The sequence below is a fragment of the Sceloporus occidentalis genome, unplaced genomic scaffold (genome assembly GCF_023333645.1).
Source record: "Sceloporus occidentalis isolate IW3139 unplaced genomic scaffold, rSceOcc1.0.p SCAF_9, whole genome shotgun sequence".
NCBI lineage: Eukaryota > Metazoa > Chordata > Lepidosauria > Squamata > Phrynosomatidae > Sceloporus > Sceloporus occidentalis.
In genome coordinates this window covers 26853136-26872964 of record NW_028316989.1, presented here as the reverse complement: position 1 = coordinate 26872964, position 19829 = coordinate 26853136, and the positions used below count along the sequence as shown (strand labels likewise).

The 19829-nt window shown below is 44.2% G+C and overlaps 2 protein-coding genes across 3 annotated transcripts in view; one reads left to right on the top strand and one right to left on the bottom strand.

Annotated features, from left to right (window-relative positions):
* Nucleotides 1-16821, bottom strand: part of TBC1D2B (TBC1 domain family member 2B) — a 44026-nt gene extending 27205 nt beyond the window's left edge. The window contains exons 1-3 of one of the 2 annotated variants that reach the window (XR_016282321.1): nt 16484-16563; nt 9316-9469; nt 1302-1467 (exon numbers count right to left, since the gene is read on the bottom strand). Coding sequence is in view for 1 of the 2 variants with exons in the window: in XM_089538126.1 (XP_089394252.1) it covers nt 1302-1467; nt 9316-9451 (302 nt within the window). In the remaining variant the exon portion in view is untranslated. Of the gene's footprint in view, nt 1-1301; nt 1468-9315; nt 9470-16483 lie in introns of both variants that reach the window. The other variant, XM_089538126.1, reaches the window with a different exon arrangement.
* Nucleotides 16822-17834: 1013 nt separating this feature from the next.
* LOC149307103 (unconventional myosin-Ie) overlaps nt 17835-19829 on the top strand; it is an 88474-nt gene continuing 86479 nt past the window's right edge. Inside the window, exons 1-2 of the mRNA XM_089538113.1 lie at nt 17835-18694; nt 18800-18941. The gene's annotated coding sequence lies outside the window, so the exon portion shown is untranslated. The remainder of the gene's footprint in view (nt 18695-18799; nt 18942-19829) is intronic.

The following is a 19829-nucleotide window of genomic DNA, read 5'->3' as shown; positions in this document are numbered from 1 at the left end:
GAAGAACTTCCTGACAGTAAGGGCTGTCCGACAGGGGAACACACTCCCTCGGAGTGTAGTGGAGTCTCCCTCCTTGGAGGTCTTTAAGCAGAGGCTGAATGGCCATCTGTCAATGGGGATGCTTTGATTTGGATTTCCTGCATGGCAGGGGGTTGGACTGGATCGCCCTTGCGGTCTCTTCCAACTCTATGATTCTATGATTCTAAGAGAGCTGGTGGAGTGGACTGGCCAAGAGACTGAGCTCTAAATCAAGAAGTTCTGAGTTCAAAATAAATAAATGCTAGCTGCCTTAACAAGCATCTTCCTTTCCTAAATTACTTCATTATTTTCCAAGTGTGCTATAAGGATAGGGAATAATAGTATTGACTTCCCATCTACTAATCATTGCAACTAAACATTGCAATACTATAAAAATAGTTGAAAATACTGTACAAAATTTATTATTTTTGTTATATAGGATCTCTCAACAAGAGGAAGTATAGAGTATGCTGTAACATGCAGAGCAATCCTCAAAAGGTTTATTTTGAAATAAACACGCCACCTGTTCGTCTTTATGGGGTCTCCACTAATTTTACCTCTGTCATTTGAGAGGGTGGGCACAGAAACAAAGGCTAATTTCCCCCTTCCAGCCCCCACATGGGCTACACACCCCAACAGTGCTCCAAAATACTTCTACCTTCATCAGAGTCCTCCACAAAATGATGACCAGAAGTGATACTACTTCACTTCCTGATACCATTTTGAAAAGTCTGACAGAGAAGGAAGAGTCCCGAGAGGGTTCTGTCTGAGGTTGTGGTGCTTGTTAGCAAAAAAAGACCTGAAAATCATGCTGAATTTGAAAAGATAAATAAATTGGGGGGGGGGGGGGGGTTGGGGGCATTGGCGGACTGGTAGGAGCTTCTGGGGCCAGAAAATGAGGCCTGAGAGCCACATGCAGCACATAGGCCAAATTTTGCCCAGCCCTATAGTTAAGGCCACCATAGGTAGCACTAAACAACTCTGCCTACACTCTCCTTGTCACATCCCTCCATCAATATAGGAAGGTTACTATGGGAGCAGCAGAGAACACACTGGACTTTGCTACTGGAAACCTTGGTCCAGATATCTCCGTTGCTAAGTTGCTAACAGATTTAATTCTCAATCAGTTACTGGGGAGGGGGGAAGTTCACTGCTTATCCCCTAGCCTTGGTCTAAACAGCATAAGAAAACCAGGTTTCCAATGCTAAAGCAGCATTTCTCTCAAGTTCATCAGCTGAGGGCTATCAAACAACACAGCACATATTAGTATAGACAATACTCACTTGATATCCGCTCCCCACTGCTTGAGAGAAAAGTTAATGGCACTCTGCTGGCCAGGGGCTGGCTGGCATGCCGCCTGTTCTCCCACCAGCTCCGTGGGTGCTGTCTCTACTGCTAGGATGTTCCTGGCTCTCTCTGCTGAGGCATTTGGAGGCAGGATATTCACATCTGAGGGCAAGAAACACCACCATTTATTAGTAATGCAAACTAACACCCACCAGCACTTCATATCAGTGCTTATAGAGGGGATATTCCCAGGACTTCTACCATGCTGCAATGGGAGAACTCGAGCAAGGGTCAAATCCTTAGACTAAGATTACTGTTTGGCCACTCCAGGCAGCCAGAAGGTCATCACCACCACTAGCCCACAATCCAGGAAATTCAGTGCTGTAGAAGCAACATTGACACATGTCCTCCTCAAAAGGTTGTGCAAATTGGTTTTAGGCCACAATGTTATACACGTTAATTACCATTTGCAAATTAGAACAAATTCAGATACCGACTATCTGAGGACAGGAAAGAAGAAGCTAATCAAAAGAGTACCAGCATCTCTCAGATTCTAGCATGCTATAATCTTGTATGACTTAATTACAATAGGAGATTTAAGAATCAATTATAGCACTATGTAAGCACAATTTATGTTTCACAAAATTATAGCATTCTTCCATTCAAAACACACACACTACTCTTGTATAAAAGTGTACAAGATCAAGAGAGTACATGAAAGACAGACTAATTTAGGGAGTACTAAAGGCATATTCATAATGGGCACCACACCTTATTCCCCCACCCCACTTTTAATAATAATAATAATAATAATAATAATAAGTTTTATTTATGTTTTCCCACCTCTACCGATGGATCAAAGTGGGATTACAGTCAGATTATACAGTTCAACAACAATAATTCTAATAACAGTATTAAAATCACAATATAAAAGTCATGCATTATCTAAAACAGTTAATACAATATAAAATCTCAAATTAACATCCCAAAGTACTCCTATTCGAGAGATAGTTTTTTTCATCAAATCTATAAAAGATCAGGAGGGTATGCTTGCCAGAATAAATAAGTTTTCAGTGCCTTCTTAAAGGCATCCAAGGTGGAAGTGAGTTGGAGCTCTTCCGGAAGGTTATTCCAAAGTGTAGGGGCCATTGCCGAATATGCTCTTTGGTGAGTAGTTGTTAATCTCACTTTAGGATGATCAAGTAAATTCTTCCCACTTGTTCTGAGAGTGCGGGGCGGATTATGTCGGGAGAGGCGGTTCCCTCAAGTAACTCGGGCCCAAGCCAAGAAGGGCTTTAAAGGTAGTAATCACCAACACTTTGTATTGGGCCCAGAAGCTGATTGGCAGCCAGTGTAGAGATTTTAGTACAGGTGTTATGTGGTCTGACCTTGAGGTCCCAGTGACCACTCTGGCTGCTGCGTTTTGGACTAGTTGAAGCTTCCGAACTTGATACAAAGGTAGCCCCATGTAGAGCGCGTTACAGAAATCTAAACGAGAGATTACCAGTGCATGTACTACAGTTTCAAGGTCTTTTCGGTCCAGGTAGGGACGCAGCTGGCGTATCAGCCAAAGCTGGTACCAAGCACTCCTGGCCATCACATCTACTTGAGATGATAACTGTAGAGATGAGTCCAGGAATACTCCCAAACTGCAAACTTTGTCCTTTAGGGGAAGTGTGGCCCCGTCCAGGACTGGATGACAAATCTCCCTGCCTGCACCTGGGGTACCTATCACGAGTACCTCTGTTTTCTCTGGATTCAGCCTGAGTTTGTTTTCCCTCATCCAGCCCATTACTGACCCCAGGCAGGCATCCAGAGGAGAGGTGCCTTCCTTAGTCACTGTATCAGTTGGATACATGGAGAGATAGATCTGGGTGTCATCAGCATACTGATAACACCGTGCTCCATGTTTCCGGATGATCTGTCCCAGCGGCTTCATGTAAATGTTAAATAGCATGGGGGACAGGATGGCACCCTGGGGGATGCCAGATGTCAGCTCTTTTTTACGAGAGGAGCGGTCCTCCAGCCTCACCATCTGGAACCTTCCCAAGAGGTAGGATTGGAGCCACTGGAGCGCAGTGCCCCCAATACCTAACTCTCTCAGGCGTTCCAGAAGGATACCATGGCCGATGGTATCGAAGGCCACTGAGATGTCCAAGAGCACCTACAGGGTCACACTACCCCTGTCGATGCCCAGACGGAGATCATCAACTAAGGCGACCATGGCTGTCTCAACTCCGTATCCCATCCTGAAGCCAGTTTGAAATGGGTCTAGATAATCGGCTTCGTCCAAAACAGCTTGGAGTTGGGAAGCGACCGCCCTCTCTATCACCTTGCCCAAGAATGGTAATAAGGAGACCGGTCTGTAGTTATTCCTCACCAGGGAATCTAGGGAGGGTTTCTTCAGGTAGGGAGGTTTTCTTCTTTTGCTCTCAAAAGGAGTCCAGAGCATGGTGGTTAGCTAGTATCTTAAGTGCCAATCCAACAGCATCTCATCATGCCCTTGGTAACTTCGCACACTCATTCAACACTGTCCTTTGAGTCCTGCAGCCATCTAATAATCAGCTGATAGACCTGAAGCCCATTTCCTTGAATGGTAGACCTTGTAAGCCTCACCTCATTCACATCCCCAGGCAGCTTTCCCTTGTCTGCACTAACTTGGAACAAAAGAACTCTCCTTTGTGCTAAGCTCCATACACCCACAGGTTACCCTGAGCCCTCAAGATCATAGAATCATAGAGTTAGAAGAGACCGCAAGGGCGATCCAGTCCAACCCCCTGCCATGCAGGAAATCCAAATCAAAGCATCCCCATTGACAGATGGCCATCCAGCCTCTGCTTAAAGACCTCCAAGGAGGGAGACTCCACTACACTCCGAGGGAGTGTGTTCCCCTGTCGGACAGCCCTTACTGTCAGGAAGTTCTTCCTAATGTTGAGGTGGGATCTCTTTTGCTGTAGCTTGCATTCATTGTTCCGGGTCCTAGTCTCTGCAGCAGCAGAAAACAAGCTTGCTCCCTCATCAATATGACATCCCTTCAAATATTTAAACAGGGCTATCATATCACCTCTTAACCTTCTCTTCTCCAGGCTAAACATCCCCAGCTCCCTCAGTCGTTCCTCATAGGGCATGGCTTCCAGACCCTTCACCATTTTAGTCGCTCTCCTTTGGACATGCTCCAGTTTTTCCACATCCTTTTTAAATTGTGGTGCCCAGAACCGGACGCAGTATCCCAGGTGGGGCCTGACCAGAGCAGAATACAGTGGCACTGTTACTTCCCTTGATCCAGACACTATACTTTTATTGATTGCAGCCTAAAATTGCATTGGCCTTTTTAGCTGCCGCATCGCACTGTTGACTCATGTTCAACTTGTGGTCTACTTGGACTCCCAGATCCCTTTCACATGTAGTTTCATTCAGCCAGGTGTCCCCCATCCTATATCTGTGCATTTCATTTTTCTGCCCTAAGTGCAGTACCTTACATTTCTCTGTGTTGAATTTAATTTTGTTAGCTTTGGCCCAGCTTTCTAGTCTATTCAGATCATTTTGAATGTTGATCCTGTCCTCTGGAGTATTAGCTATTCCTCCTAATTTGGTGTCATCTGCAAATTTGATAAGTATGCTCCCAATTCTGTCATCCAGGCCATTGATAAAAATGTTGAATAACACTGGGCCCTGTGGGACCCCACCAGTCACTTCTCTCCAGGCTGAAAAAGAGCCATTGTTGAGCACCCTTTGGGTTCGGCTGGTCAACCAATTACAGATCCATGTAACAGTTACTTTGTCTAGCCCACATTTTACAAGCTTGTTTGTAAGAATGTCGTGGGAAACCTTGTCAAAGGCCTTACTGAAATCAAGATATACTATATCCACAGCATTCCCTTCATCTACCAAGCTGGTAATTTTATCAAAGAAAGAGATCAGATTTGTCTGGCATGACTTGTTTCTCTGAAACCCATGTTGACTTTTTGTGATTATGGCATTGCCTTCTAGATGTTCACAGACTCTCTGTTTAATGATCTGCTCCAGAATCTTTCCTGGGATTGATGTCAGACTAACTGGACGGTAATTGTTGGGATCCCCTTTGTTCCCCTTTTTGAAGATGGGGACAAGGTTTGCCCTCCTCCAGTCTGCTGGGATTTCTCCTGTTTTCCAGGAGTTTTCAAATATGATTGCCAATGGCTCCGATATTACATTTGCCAGTTCTTTTTACTACCGTTGGATGTAGTTCATCTGGTCCTGGAGACTTAGATTCATTTAGATTAACAAGGTATTCCTCTACTAGCTCTTTACTTATTCTGTGCTGAAATTCCCCTATACTGTCCTCTGCTCCATTATCCTCAGGTTGAGCACCCTTTGCCTTTTCTGAGAAGACTGAGGCAAAGAAGGTGTAGAGTAATTCTGCCTTTTCTCTGTCCTCTGTTAACATTTTGCCATCTTCTCCACGCAGTGGCCCTACCGTTTCCTTCTTCTTCCTTTTGCTGTGGACATATCCAAAAAAGCCCTTTTTATTGTTTTTAACCTCTCTAGCAAGCCTGAATTCATTCTGTGCCTTGGCTTTTCTGACTTTACCCCTACACATGCCTGCTATTTCTTTGAATTCCTTTTTTGTGATTTCCCCCTTTTTCCATTTCTTATACATGTTCTGTTTCAAACTCAGCTCAGTTGAAAGTTCCTTAGTCATCTATCCTGGTTTCTTGAGACATCTACCATTTTTCTTTCTCACTGGAACTGTTTGAGATTGTGCCTTCAGTATCTCTCTTTTGAGAAACCCTCCTCCGTCCTGAACTCCCTTCCCTTTTAGTATTTCTGACCACGGGATCACCCTCAATACTTCTCTAAATTTACTGAAATCCGCTCTCCTAAAATCTAGGATGCGTGTCTGACTATGCCTGGCTTTTCCTTTCCATTGTATAACAAACTCCAGGAGAACATGGTCACTTCCACCTAAGGATCCCACCACTTGTACCCCATTAACCAAGTCATCCTTGTTGGTTAGGATCAGATCCAAAATAGCTGACCCCCTTGTTGCTTCTTCCACCTTTTGGACCATGAAATAGTCTTCCAGGCAAGTGAGGAATGTGCAAGACCTTGAGGATTTTGCTGAGTTTGACTTCCAGCAAATATCAGGATAGTTGAAGTTGCCCATCACTACTACATCTCTCTTTTCTGACTGTGTGGTCATCTGTTCTAGAAAGATATCATCCAATTCCTCAGTCTGACTTGGGGGTCTGTAGTAGACTCCCACCGTAACATCCTTGTTGTTTCCCTCCCCTTTAATTTTTATCCAGATGCTCTCCACCTGGCTTCCAGGATTGATGTCCTGGATCTCTTCACTGGTGTAAATATCTCTGACATATAGTGCTATTCCTCCTCCTTTCCTGTTTGGTCTGTTTCTCTTAAAAAGGTTATACCCCTCTATTTCCACATTCCAATCATGAGACTCATCCCACCAGGTTTCAGTGAGGCCTATTATATCATATTTGCTTTGCTGTACTAGGGGTTCAAGTTCATCTTGCTTATTTCCCATGCTCTGTGCATTAGTGTAGAGACATAGCAGACCACGGGTCCCATTTACTTGCTGCTTGTGCAAGTTTTTTTGCCTCTCACTGTTGGGTCCTTGCACTTTTTTTCTTGTTTCCTCTATGTCTGTTTGACTATTTTCTCCAGCCCTTTCGCCTTCCTTAATATTGTGTCCCTTCCCCACGGAACTCAGTTTAAGCCCTCCTGATCAAGTTCTTGAGACTGTTGGCAAAAACATTTCTTCCAACTGGCTTGAAATGCAACCCGTCCGTTGCAAGAAGTCCCTCCTCATGGAACCGCAGCCCATGATCAAAGAATCCAAATCGTTCTCAGCGGCACCATCTGCGAAGCCTATTGTTCACATCCGCTATTTTCCTCTCCTTTCCTGGACCGTGCCCTTCAACTGGCAGAAGAGACGAGATGACAACCTGTACATCCATTCCTTTCAGCTTCCTACCAAGTGCCTCGTAATCCCTTTTGATGTTCTGCAGATGTTGGATTCACCTTCATGTACTTCTACACATCAAATATTCCACTTCACAAACAATTGTATCAAGCACTGCCTCCTTGACTCCAATGTGAACATAGTATCTGCAGTGCAACATAGGCTTCCAGAAAACAACTGTTCCGGGCGAGGAAATTTAGAACTGCAGACACACCTTCAAAATTTTCCATTACAGCAGAAAGGCCCCAGCACCCTGCTAAAGCAAGAAACCTTTTGGATGAAGTCAAGCAACCTTCCCTGCCATCCCCAAGAAAGAACATTCATGCTTGCTTAGTTAACAATCCATACCTCTCTATTTTTATGGTGGACAATCCATACCTCCCTATTTTTATGCTGGATATGAATGCAAAGCCACATCATATTTCTGTGAGTTCTTTCCCTTAGATCACAGCCATCAGCACAAAAGCCACAAGAATTCTGGAGCACTGGAAGATGCACAAAAAACTTCCATCAGGGACGTCATCTTTCAGCTTGGAAGAAGCAAAGTTCTCTGAACACACAACTATTTGTATTATACAGAAGGCCCTTGGTATCCACTGGGTTTTGGGTCCAGAACCTCCCTTAGATACCAAAATCTACTGATGCTCAAGTCTCATTAAATACAATGGGGCAATGATGTCCCTTATATAAAATGGCAAAACCAGGATTTGCCATTTGGGATATATATATATATATATATATATATATATGACATGGATGGATGTATCTGTGGATAAAAAAATCCATAGATATGGAGGGCTGACTGTACACCACATAGACCACCCTCACCACTAAAGTGGCAAAAGCTTACCACCAAAGAAAATACTACTGCCTCCCAGTTTCTGATGCAAACAATCTTACTTTTCTCAAAATATTTATCATACAATGTGCCCCCATTGTGGCTTCCTGACAGCTGGTGGTTCACAATGAAGCAGCTTGTGTCTGAGCTGCTCTTCTTTACAGTCAGTGTTTCCATGCAAGTTTACTTATCACACTGGAACATCTATAGCATTCTATTAGCACTCTGCAGGCCACAACCAGCATGAAAAGCTCAGGTTCTCCATTGTGTCTATCAGGCCTGTCTAAAAACATCTCTTCAGAAGAAGAGTTTTGTGTAAACCTAACACTTTTACCTACACACAAGCTGCTTTAGTAAAAGATACTTCCTTATATCAATTATATGTGCAATTTAACTTAAATGCTGGTTTAATTAAATGGCAAGTTCAATGTCATTTTGAATGATTAGACATTGTGATCAAGGTGTGCCATGAATGAAAGCAATTTCTTTAGTATTCGTAATAATGCAGAGTAATTTTACTACATAAAGTCATGTATGTAAACAATTGTCGGAATGAAGCCAGAAGGAAACACAACACAGAGAGAGAATTTATCATAAAAACAGAGAAAGTTCTAAATTTCAATTAGAATAACTTGCCAAAAGTGGATAGCACAATGGTCCCCATACAAAACATCCCAGTATATTTTACATCTACTGCCCACTACTTGGTAAACTTGAAAATTAAAAGGAAAGTAAGCATGAATGGGCTTTCTTGTTTCAGACCAGTGAAAAGGAGTTTCACATGCCAGCTTCTGGACTGGTGCAGCTTCCCCTTCCATCCTGGATTGGTTTGTGGGTGCAAAAGGGACTTCAACTTCCTTAACATCTCCCAAACTAGTTTCTAATGGTTGATGGGTTCTAACCCATGCTAATTTGTTTTTTAATAATTTGTTTTATTTATATACCGCTATTCCAAAGATCATAGCGGTGAACAGCAAGTAAGCTAATTAGCAAGTAAGCTAATTTGCCCCCAACAGTCTGGGTACTCATTTTAGCGACCTCGGAAGGATGCAAGCCTGAGTCAAGCTTGGGCCCTTTTGCTGGTCTTGAACTCGCAAGAATTACAGGGTAGGATAAAATAGCGGAGTCACTCCTAAATGAGCCATTAGAGCTGAATAATAAGCAATGACAGAATCCATTTTCTCTGTACCGCTTAAAGTCAATTTACCAGTATTGTCTTTGGCCACAAGTCCTTTGGAGAAGTCGCCCGGCGTAGGTGAAGTTCGACTGACCCTCTTAGCTGCATCAAGGCTATTGCAATATTCCCATCTCTTTTGCTGAAGCTCCTGAAGCCAGTACGTCATGTCCTGGTGTGTTGCTGCCTGTAAAAGAGAGAGGTAGAAGTATGGAAGATGTTACAAGGAGAGATGGATATATCCAGAAAGAGTAGAGGGTATATACACACACAAAAGCTCACACATGGCCATGCACACAAACATGTCTACAATATGGCTATTCCTCCATAAGTCACATAAAGATGAAAATGACCAAGCTGCTGTGTTTGTGTCCTCGCATGTTAAGGATTCAGAGCATTTTTACAATTGGGGGCATCTAGTTCAGCTTCTCTCCACTGCAAGGCACAATATCCTTGTGACAGTTGCCTGACCTCTGCTTACCTCCAGCAAAGGTAACTCCACCATGATGGGACTTACATTTTCAAGCTGCCTTTGCAAGCAGTAGCAAGAAATCTATGCGCCTGGGTGCGGATGAAGGATGTTTTCAGCCTGAGAGAGGAAAAACACAGCTGCAACACAGGACAGTCTAAAGCGCTATGACTGAGGAAGAGGAAATAACTCCCAGTTCATGTTGCAGTTGACTAATTCGTCTTCCTTTCACAGCAAAGAAGATAAAGGTCAATATCCTTTGGGCACAGAAGCCAGAGGTATAAAGCTGAAGAATTAATTACCACATGAGCTTCCAGAGCCATGTGCTCACTTTGAGAAATGCATAAAATGTGATCTGGAAAATATCATGTTTGGCTGTTATCGGGGGGCGGGGGGCAGAGGTTGTTCGGATTGAAGGGGGGAAACCCCAATGTAAGAGGAAGCTAGTTGTTAAACAACAGCATTGCACCATGCCTGACTAACGGCACAATCTGACACACATTTACTCAGAAGTCCCAATGGTGCCCCATTGTCAAGTAAGCAGAGGCAGCCGTTACTGGGAAAGACAAACAGGGGAGTGTGGTTGTGTTGAGGTACTGCCTGTGGGCTTCCAAAGGCATCCAGATGGCTAACTGCAGGAGTATCGTTTTGAAGTAGAGAGGCCTTTGGCCTGATCCAGTTTCAGGGCTCTTTTGCTCTTCTTAAACATCAGAGGATTGGAGTTTAAAGGGGTTTGCACCCAGTGAAAGATAGATTAAAGATCAGGGTGTACCACTGGGAGCAAGTCTCACCAACTTCAACAACATAAAAAGCTTCATAAGAGATTCTGTGCACAAATCTCACTCAGCAACTTTTCTCCATCCCTCCATGCATCCCTTTTATTTATGCCCTAGTTATCCCCCAGACTGGGACTCAAGGAGGCTTGCAAAACATCACAATAAAAACTCATATGGTTAAAAACATACAAAAGCTAAGATTCAAACTTTATTAAACTGTTTAAAGCCAGTGTGGTTTGAGCATTGGAATACAACTCTGGTGATAAGGGTTCAATTCCCTGGTTGGCCATGAAAACCTATTGGGTTACACTGGGTGAGTCACACACTCAGAAATCCCCATGATAGGGTCGCCTTAGGGTCATCACTAGTTGGACATGACTTGAAAGTACACAACGACATAAACTAACAACAGAATTAAAACCATTTATCCCTTTAAAACAAATAATGAAACCAGTACAACACTACAAAAGGCCCTTATGATTTATTGATTTGATTTATATCTTGCCTTTTTTCCTATGCAGGATCTAAGGAGGCCTACAGGATTTTAAAAATAGGCTACAGTTAACACATTATTTATATACACTTTAATAAAGGATTACATAACAGTTCAAATACAAGGAGATCAAAACAATATGAAAACACAAATAAAAACGATAAGACATACAACCTCGCCACAAACATTTTCTGTTACATACATTTTCAACCAAAGTCCTGCCTGAAGAAGAAGGTCTTAGGTGAAAGGAAGGAGAAAGCCAATCTTTCTCTGAAAAACAATCAAACCAACTCTTCTATCATACTAAATTTGCTCTATATCCTGCAAGAGGCAAGAGCATGGGGGTTCAGGCCTCAAGGGCCAGAGTTAAGGTGAACTAAAACCATTTTAACAATGTCCACTTCACAAGCAAAGTAAAAACAAAACTATGAAAGCATCCCCACTGGCTTATTTAACAGGCAGGAGCCAGCATGGCAGAGTGGTTTGAGTGTGGGACTATCTGGAGACTAGGGTTCGATTCCCTGCTTGGCCATAAAACCTTGAGCAGGTCACCCTCTCTTGGCCTCAGGGGAAGGCAATGGCAAACTCTTGCCAAGAAAACCCCAGGATAGGTTCCCATAAGTTGGAAATTACTTGAAGGCACACAGCGACGACAATAACGACACAGCCACAGTCTACTCTAAAGCCATCATGTTACCCATTCACGACATATGGATGTAAGAGCTGGACAGTGAAGAAAGCTGATGGGAGGGAAAAATCAGCTCATTTGAAACGTGGCACTGGAGAACAATGCTGAGAATACCACAGACGACCAAGAAGACAAACAAATGGGTCCTCGATCAAGTCTGATCTCTCCCTGGAAGCCAAGGCGCTTTAGAGACCGCCCAAAAGGGTGGTCTGCCGGCACCGGCGTTTGCTGTGCGGACAAGCCGCACGGCTCCTCCGCACAGCAAAAAGAAGCCACAAAAAGCGGCTTCTTTTTGCAGCGCCGTTATGACACCACCAAGCGCCATTGACGCACTTGCGGCATCATAATGGCGCTGAGACGTGTGGACACTAAGCGTCCGCTACGTCAAAATGGCAGTGCCCATGTAGAATGGGCACCACCATTTTGTACGTGCTCGGCACGTACTAGGGTTAGGGGCGTCCGGAAAGGACACCCCTTCCTAACCCTAGTACGTGCTGAGCACGTACTTTTGGGCAGTGTGGAACCCGCCCAAGATGACTAAATTGAGGTTGTCGTACTTTAGCCACATTATGAGAAGGCAGGACTCACTGGAAAAGTCAATAATGGCAAAGATGGAGGGAAATAGAAAGAAAAGATGACCGCAGGCCAGATGGTTAGACTTGATCAAGGACACAGTTCTGGGCCTGCAAGACTTGAGCAGAGAGGATGAGGATAGGGAGATGTCTTGGAGAAGTCGCCCTGCATGGCCATTTGTCGGGGATGCTTTGATTGTGATTTCCTGCATGGCAGGGTGTTGGACTGGATGGCCCTTGTGGTCTCTTCCAACTTTACGATTCTATGATTCTATGATTTGGAAGAGACCCCCAAAAGGGCCATCCAGTCCAACCTCAGTCTGCCATGCAGGAACTCTCACTCAAAGCATCCCCACTGACAGATGGCCATCCAGCCTCTGCTTAAAGACCTCCAAAGAAGGAGACTTCATTACACTCCGAGGAAGCAGTGTGTTCCACTGTCGAATAGCCCTTAATGTCAGGACGTTCCTCCTAATGTTGAGGTGGAATCCCTTTTCCTGGAGCTTGCTCCATTGTGTCCTATTCTCTGGAGCAGCAGAAAACAAGCTTGCTCCCTCCTCAACATGACATCCTTTCAAATATTTAAACAAGGCTATCATATCACCTCTTAACCTTCTTTTTTCCAGGCTAAACATCCCCAGCTCCCTAAGGCGTTCCTCATAGGGTTTCATGGTTTCCAGACTCTTCACCATTTTAGTTACCCTTCTTTGGACACATGGCTCCAGTTTCTCAATGTCCTTTTTGAATTGTGGTGCCCAGAACTGGACACAATATTCCAGGTGGGGCCTGACCACAGCAAAATAGAGTGGCACTATTACTTCTCTTGATCTAGACACTATACTTCTATTGATGCAGCCTAAAATCGCATTGGCCTTGTTAGCTGCTGAATCGCACTGTTGACTCATCTTCAACTTGTGGTCTACTTGGACTCCCAGATCCCTTTCACATGTAGTTTCATTCAGCCAGGTGTCCCCCATCCTATATCTGTGCATTTCATTTTTCTGCCCTAAGTGCAGTACCTTACATTTCTCTGTGTTGAATTTCATTTTGTTAGCTTTGGCCCAGCTTTCTAGTCTATTCCGATCATTTTGAATGTTGATCCTGTCCTCTGGAGTATTAGCTATTCCTCCTAATTTGGTGTCATCTGCAAATTTGATAAGTATGCTCCCAATTCTGTCATCCAGGTCATTGATAAAGATGTTGAATAGCACTGGGCCCAGGACAGAGCCCTGTGGGACCCCACTGGTCACTTCTCTCCAGGCTGAAAAAGAGCCATTGTTGAGCACCCTTTGGGTTCGGCTGGTCAACCAATTACAACTCCATGTAACAGTTACTTTGTCTAGCCCACATTTTACAAGCTTGTTTGCAAGAATGTCATGGGAAACCTTGTCAAAGGCCTTACTGAAATCAAGATATACTATATCCACAGCATTCCCTTCATCTACCAAGCTGGTAATTTTATCAAAGAAAGAGATTAGATTTGTCTGGCATGACTTGTTTCTCTGAAACCCATGTTGACTTTTTGTGATTATGGCATTGCCTTCTAGATGTTCACAGACTCTCTGTTTAATGATCTGCTCCAGAATCTTTCCTAGAACTGATGTCAGACTAACTGGACGATAATTGTTGGGATCCTCTTTTTCCCCCTTTTTGAAGATGGGAACAGCGTTTGCCCTCCTCCAGTCTGCTGGGATTTCTCCTGTTTTCCAGGAGTTTTCAAATATGATTGCCAATGGCTCAGATATTACATTTGCCAGTTCTTTTAGTACCCTTGGATGGAGTTCATCTGGTCCTGGAGACTTAGGCCTGTTACAGACTGCCAAAATAAAGCTGCTTGGGGTCTCTTTGGAGGCATGCTATTTAAATGATGCATGGGTCCTAAGAGTCCGGAGGTCGCGCCAAAGCCACACTCCAGTCCTAAGCACTGGAGTGCAGCTTTGGTGCAGCTTCCGGATTATTAGGGTGCATGCATCATTTAAACAGCATACCTCCAAAGAGACCCAAAGCAGCTTTATTTTGGCAGTCTGTAACAGGCCTTAAATTCATTTAGATTAACAAGGTTTTCCTCTACTATCTCTTTACTTATTCTGTGCTGAACTTCCCCTATTCTGTCCTCTGCTCCATTATCCTCAGGTTGAGCACCCTTTGCCTTTTCTGAGAAGACTGAGGCAAAGAAGGTGTTGAGGAATTCTGCCTTTTCTCTGTCCTCTGTTAACATTTTGCCATCTTCTCCACGCAGTGGCCCTACAGTTTCCTTCTTCTTCCTTTTGCTGCGGACATATCCAAAAAAGCCCTTTTTATTGTTTTTAACCTCTCTAGCAAGCCTGAATTCATTCTGTGCCTTGGCTTTTCTGACTTTACCCCTACACATGCCTGCTATTTCTTTGAATTCCTTTTTTGTGATTTCCCCCTTTTTCCATTTCTTATACATGTTCTGTTTCAAACTCAGCTCAGTTGAAAGTTCCTTAGTCATCCATCCTGGTTTCTTGAGACATCTACCATTTTTCTTTCTCACTGGAACTGTTTGAGATTGTGCCTTCAGTATCTCTCTTTTGAGAAACCCTCCTCCGTCCTGAACTCCCTTCCCTTTTAGTATTTCTGATCATGGGATCACCCTCAATACTTCTCTAAGTTTACTGAAATCCGCTCTCCTAAAATCTAGGATGCGTGTCTGACTATGCCTGGCTTCTCCTTTCCATTGTATAACAAACTCCAGGAGAACATGGTCATTTTCCCCTAAGGATCCCACCACTTGTACCCCATTAACCAAGTCATCCTTGTTGGTTAGGATCAGATCCAAAATAGCTGACCCCCTTGTTGCCTCTTCCACCTTTTGGACAATGAAATTGTCTTCCAGGCAAGTGAAGAATTTGCTAGACCTTGAGGATTTTGCTGAGTTTGACTTCCAGCAAATATCAGGCTAGTTGAAGTCACCCATTACTACTACATCTCTCTTTTCTGAGTGAGTGGTCATCTGTTCTAGAAAGACATCATCCAATTCCTCAGTCTGACTTGGGGGTCTGTAGTAGACTCCCACCGTAACACCCTTGTTGTTTCCCTCCCCTTTGATTCTTATCCAGATGCTCTCCACCTGGCTTCCATGATTGATGTCCAGGATCTCTTCACTGGTGTAAATATCTCTGACATATAGTGCTATTCCTCCTCCTTTCCTGTTTGGCCTATTTCTCTTAATAAGGTTATACCCCTCTATTTCCACATTCCAATCATGAGACTCATCCCACCAGGTTTCAGTGATGCCTATTATATCATATTTGCTTTGTTGTGCTAGGAGTTGAAGTTCATCTTGCTTATTCCCCATGCTCTGTGCATTAGTGTAGAGACATCCAAGACCATGTGTTCCCTTTACTTGCTGCCTGTGCAAGTTCTTTTGCCTCCCACTGTTGGGTCCTTGCACTGCTTGTCTTGTTCCCTCTATATGTTTGGCTATTTTCTCCATCCCTGCTGTCTCCCTCCCCCACATAACTCAGTTAAAGCCCTCCTGATCAAATTCTTAAGACTACTGGCAAAAACATTTTGCAACCCATCCCTTGTCAGAAGTTCCTCCTCATGGAACCGCAGCCCATGATTCTATGATTGTATGGCTTCCCCTGACCCTTAACTAGCATCTTTATTTTGGCTAATATCCCTCAGCATCCCATTCTGCCCCTTCCTGAACTTGGCTCTGTAGCTGTACTTCTGAATAGTTGTCCATAATCCTAATTCTGTGTAATGTCCCCCATTCCTTAATTTGGTGCTATGGCTTTCTCTGACTCTGACATGGCCCTTTCTCTTGCCTGGCATCCCTCAGCATCTGCTCTGCCCCTTCTTGAACTTGGCTCCATGGCTGTAATTCTGAATCCTTGTGTATAATCCTAACCCTGTATCATTCTCCCCTTTCCTGCCTTCCCTTGTCCCTATGGCTTCCCCTAAACCCTGAATGGCACGTTTATCTTGGCTGATCCCCTGCGCCTCCCTCCCTCTTGCCCCTGCTTCCCTTGTCCCTAGGGCTGCTCTGCTTCTGTGCCATTGCTCCTCGTCCTGCCATTCTTGTCCTTCCCTGGGGGCCTGTGTCTCTGGGGATGACAGTGGGGCCTAGGCCTTCCTTGGAGGCTGGATGTCTTGGAGGGGGAGTTCCTGCATGGCAGCAGAAGAAGGCCCTTGGAGCGGGCCCTCCTCCCTTCCATGGCTCCGTGATTCTGGTACCTTGAGGACGGCGACGGGGGCCCCGGGCGAGTGGACCTGGAAGGCGGTGCCGGGGGGCCCTTCTCCCGCTGCTGCTCCGTCGCCGGGGCCTTGGTGGGCCTGGGCCCGGTCTCCCTCGCCGCAGCCCCCGCAGGTGAAGGCGGCCTGATGGAGCGGGAGGCTGCCCAGGGGCTGCTGCCCTCCTCCTCCTTCCTGGGGGCCCTTGAAGTAGAGCAGGGCGCAGCGCCGGGCGTCGTACTCGAACCAGCGCCGCCGGAAGCCCCGCAGCGGGCCCTTCCCGCTCAGCTTCTGCAGGAACCCGCACAGCCGAGGAGGGGAAGGGCCCACGGACCCCAGGGACCCCGCTCCTCCTTCCTCCTCCTCCTCCGCCTCCTCCTCCTCGGCCTCCTCCTCGCAGCCCAGCCCCTCCGAAGGCATCGCCTCAGGCCCCAGAAGGAGGGACGCTGCTGCTGCTGCTGCTGCTGCTGGTGGCGGTGGTGGTGGTGGTGGTTTCCCCCTCAGAAGAAGCAGCAGCAGCAGCAGCAGGGCGCCGCCTCCCATCCCTGGCCCCCGCCCCTCCTCCGTCGCAGCGCAGGCCCAGGAGGAGGAAGGAGGCCAGGGCAGCCGGCAAGGCGCGCCCGCCTCCGCCTCCGCCTCCGCCTCCGCACCCGCACCGAGGGGGCCACGGCCCACGCCATTCTTAAGCCCCTCAGTCAGACTCAGGAGTCAGGACTCAGGAGGACTCTTCGGGCCACAGGGGCTCACCTCAGCCGCCTCAGCACTCCCGCCACTCACTTCCAGGCCTCACAGCTCTGGGAAGAGTTTTATATCTCTATCTATCATCTATCTATCTATCTATCTATCTATCTATAGATAGATAGATAGATAGATAGATATAGATGTATGTATGTGTCTGTAAAATTACATATTAAAGTGCTGAGGCAGTTAGTTATATCTAGGTCATCTATAGCTGTATCTATATCTATCTATCTATCTATCTCACTCTGTGTGTGTGTAACTTTGATAGAGCTGTGAGGGACTTTCCCACAGCTCTGTAATATGTATATTGAAGGCACACTGCGACAAATATATATTACATACATATATATATATATATTACACATGTGTGTGTACAACATGATACATATAATTTTTATGTATATCCTGCCTCTCCCATAGGATCAAGGCGGCTTATAATTTACAATTTCATATGTAATACGTGTGTGTGTGTGTGTGTATTACAGAGTTGTGAAAAGTCACATATATATGTGTGTGTATATACATATATATATATGGTTACATATTTATATATGCATACATATAATTTATATATATATATAATTACACACGTGTGTGTGTGTGTGTGTGTAACTTTGCCCCAGCTCTGAGGGACTTTCCCACCGCTCTATAACATATACACACACAGAGTATATCTAAAACTTTGCAACAGCTCTTGCCAAGGAAAGCCCACAGCAGAGGAATGCATGAGGGTGGCTGTAAGTCGGAGGCTTTGCCTTGGGCAGTTGATGCCCAATTATGACTGTTATGACATTTTCATCTCACCTCTTCTTTGCAGAGCTCAGAATAATAAAGTACCTAGTTTCCTCTTATTTGATTTCCCACATGAATCCTGTTAGCTACAAGGGGCTGGGATATCATGTGGCCTGTATGTTCCTCTGCAATGGTATCCTGTGAGGAAAAGACATTACAGTTGGCCCTTCTTAGACACGGATTTCTTATCCACGGATTCAAGCATCCACGGTTTGAAAATGTTCAAAAAAGTATAAATTTCAAATATCACACCTTGATTTTCCATTTTTTTAAGTAAGAGACACCATTTTGCCATGGTGTCATTATATTTAATGGGATTTGAGTATCCATGGATTTTGTTATCCATGGGGGATCTTGGAACCAAACCCCAGCGTATAACAAGGGTCCACTGTATAAATGGCTGTATACCAGGAACCAAGCAAGCAGGTTACTCTATCTATCTATCTATCTATCTATCTATCTATCTATCTATCATGTGGACTAGCAACAGGGAAAAACCACTACAGATGTTTTTCCCTTTGCTGAACTACGTCTTACGTTATGACTCCTACCTGTTGTACCAGTCAGACCGAGAGCTGGGTTAAGAAACTGTTCCCTTGGAGAAACTAAAGCGTGTTGACTGTGAAAAGCTAATCACATTTACTCCAAGGAGTCAAAGGAGTTTTACGTCCTCTTTTATAGGTGTGTGTGCACTTGGAGTTGCAGCTTTAAAAGCGTAATTTTGGCTTCTATCAGCAGAGTTTCCATTATTGGGGCCATAGATTGATTCTCTTGTTTGCGTTGCAGATTGCTCCATCCCACTCGGGAAGAAATGACAGAAACTTTCCAAGAGCTATGTGCTAAATCTATCTTACACAAAAACCCTACGTAAACAGAGTCAGGGCAAGCAGACGTGAATGTGATAGCGCCTAGCAAGAGGATTTCTAAAGTAAGAAACCTGAAATCCTGCTTGCCAATGATTAACACATTTGAGGAACCATGAACAAAATCTAGCTCCTTGTTTCCTGCAAATTCCTACTGAACCCCTAAATCATTCCAGAACTTACTGGTATTATTTTGACATACCATTATTAATTTAGCCGTGAAAAAAAGAAAACACAGAATGCAGTGTGCATCATGAAAATGCCAATTTTTATTTGGATTTCAGGTTTTTTTAAAATTAGATTATTTCAAAAAAGCAAAAGCCAAGTAATCAACTAACACTTCTTATGTTGTACATAGTGGACTGCACAGAGCTTTACAGAAACCCTTATTCATTTAAACCTATAAATAATTATCTACCCCCCCCCCCCATTTGTCCTCTTACTGTAATAGATTTTCCAATAATAAGAAATTGTAATTTTTAAAACTAACACTTTAAAGGTTTTTTTTTAAGTTTTTATGGCTACGTATTTTCTAGATACATAGTTAGATTTTCCTTCCGATGTCCGGAGAACTATTCAGGAAAGGCCTGAATAGTTCTCCAGACGTCGGAAGGAAAATCTAACTGTTGACTTCCGACTTCACCAGTTATTGTATTGTTTTTAAGTATGTTTTTATGTTTTTAATTCTACACTGTTTAATTGTATTTTAGGGGTGGGTGGGATGAGGGTTTGGACTGTATATTTTAACTTTGTAAGCCGCCCCGATTGCTTTTGTAGAGGCGGGATATAAATAAATTTTATTATTAGATAGCTAAAATACATAAATATTTCTTTATCTTTCCAAATCCTATTTAGGTAATATGTGGAAATGCTCCTTCTTTGTGATCATTTCTGTGTAAACAGAACTAATTTATCTACCATTCAAATCCTAATTTACCACATTAGCCTCTTAA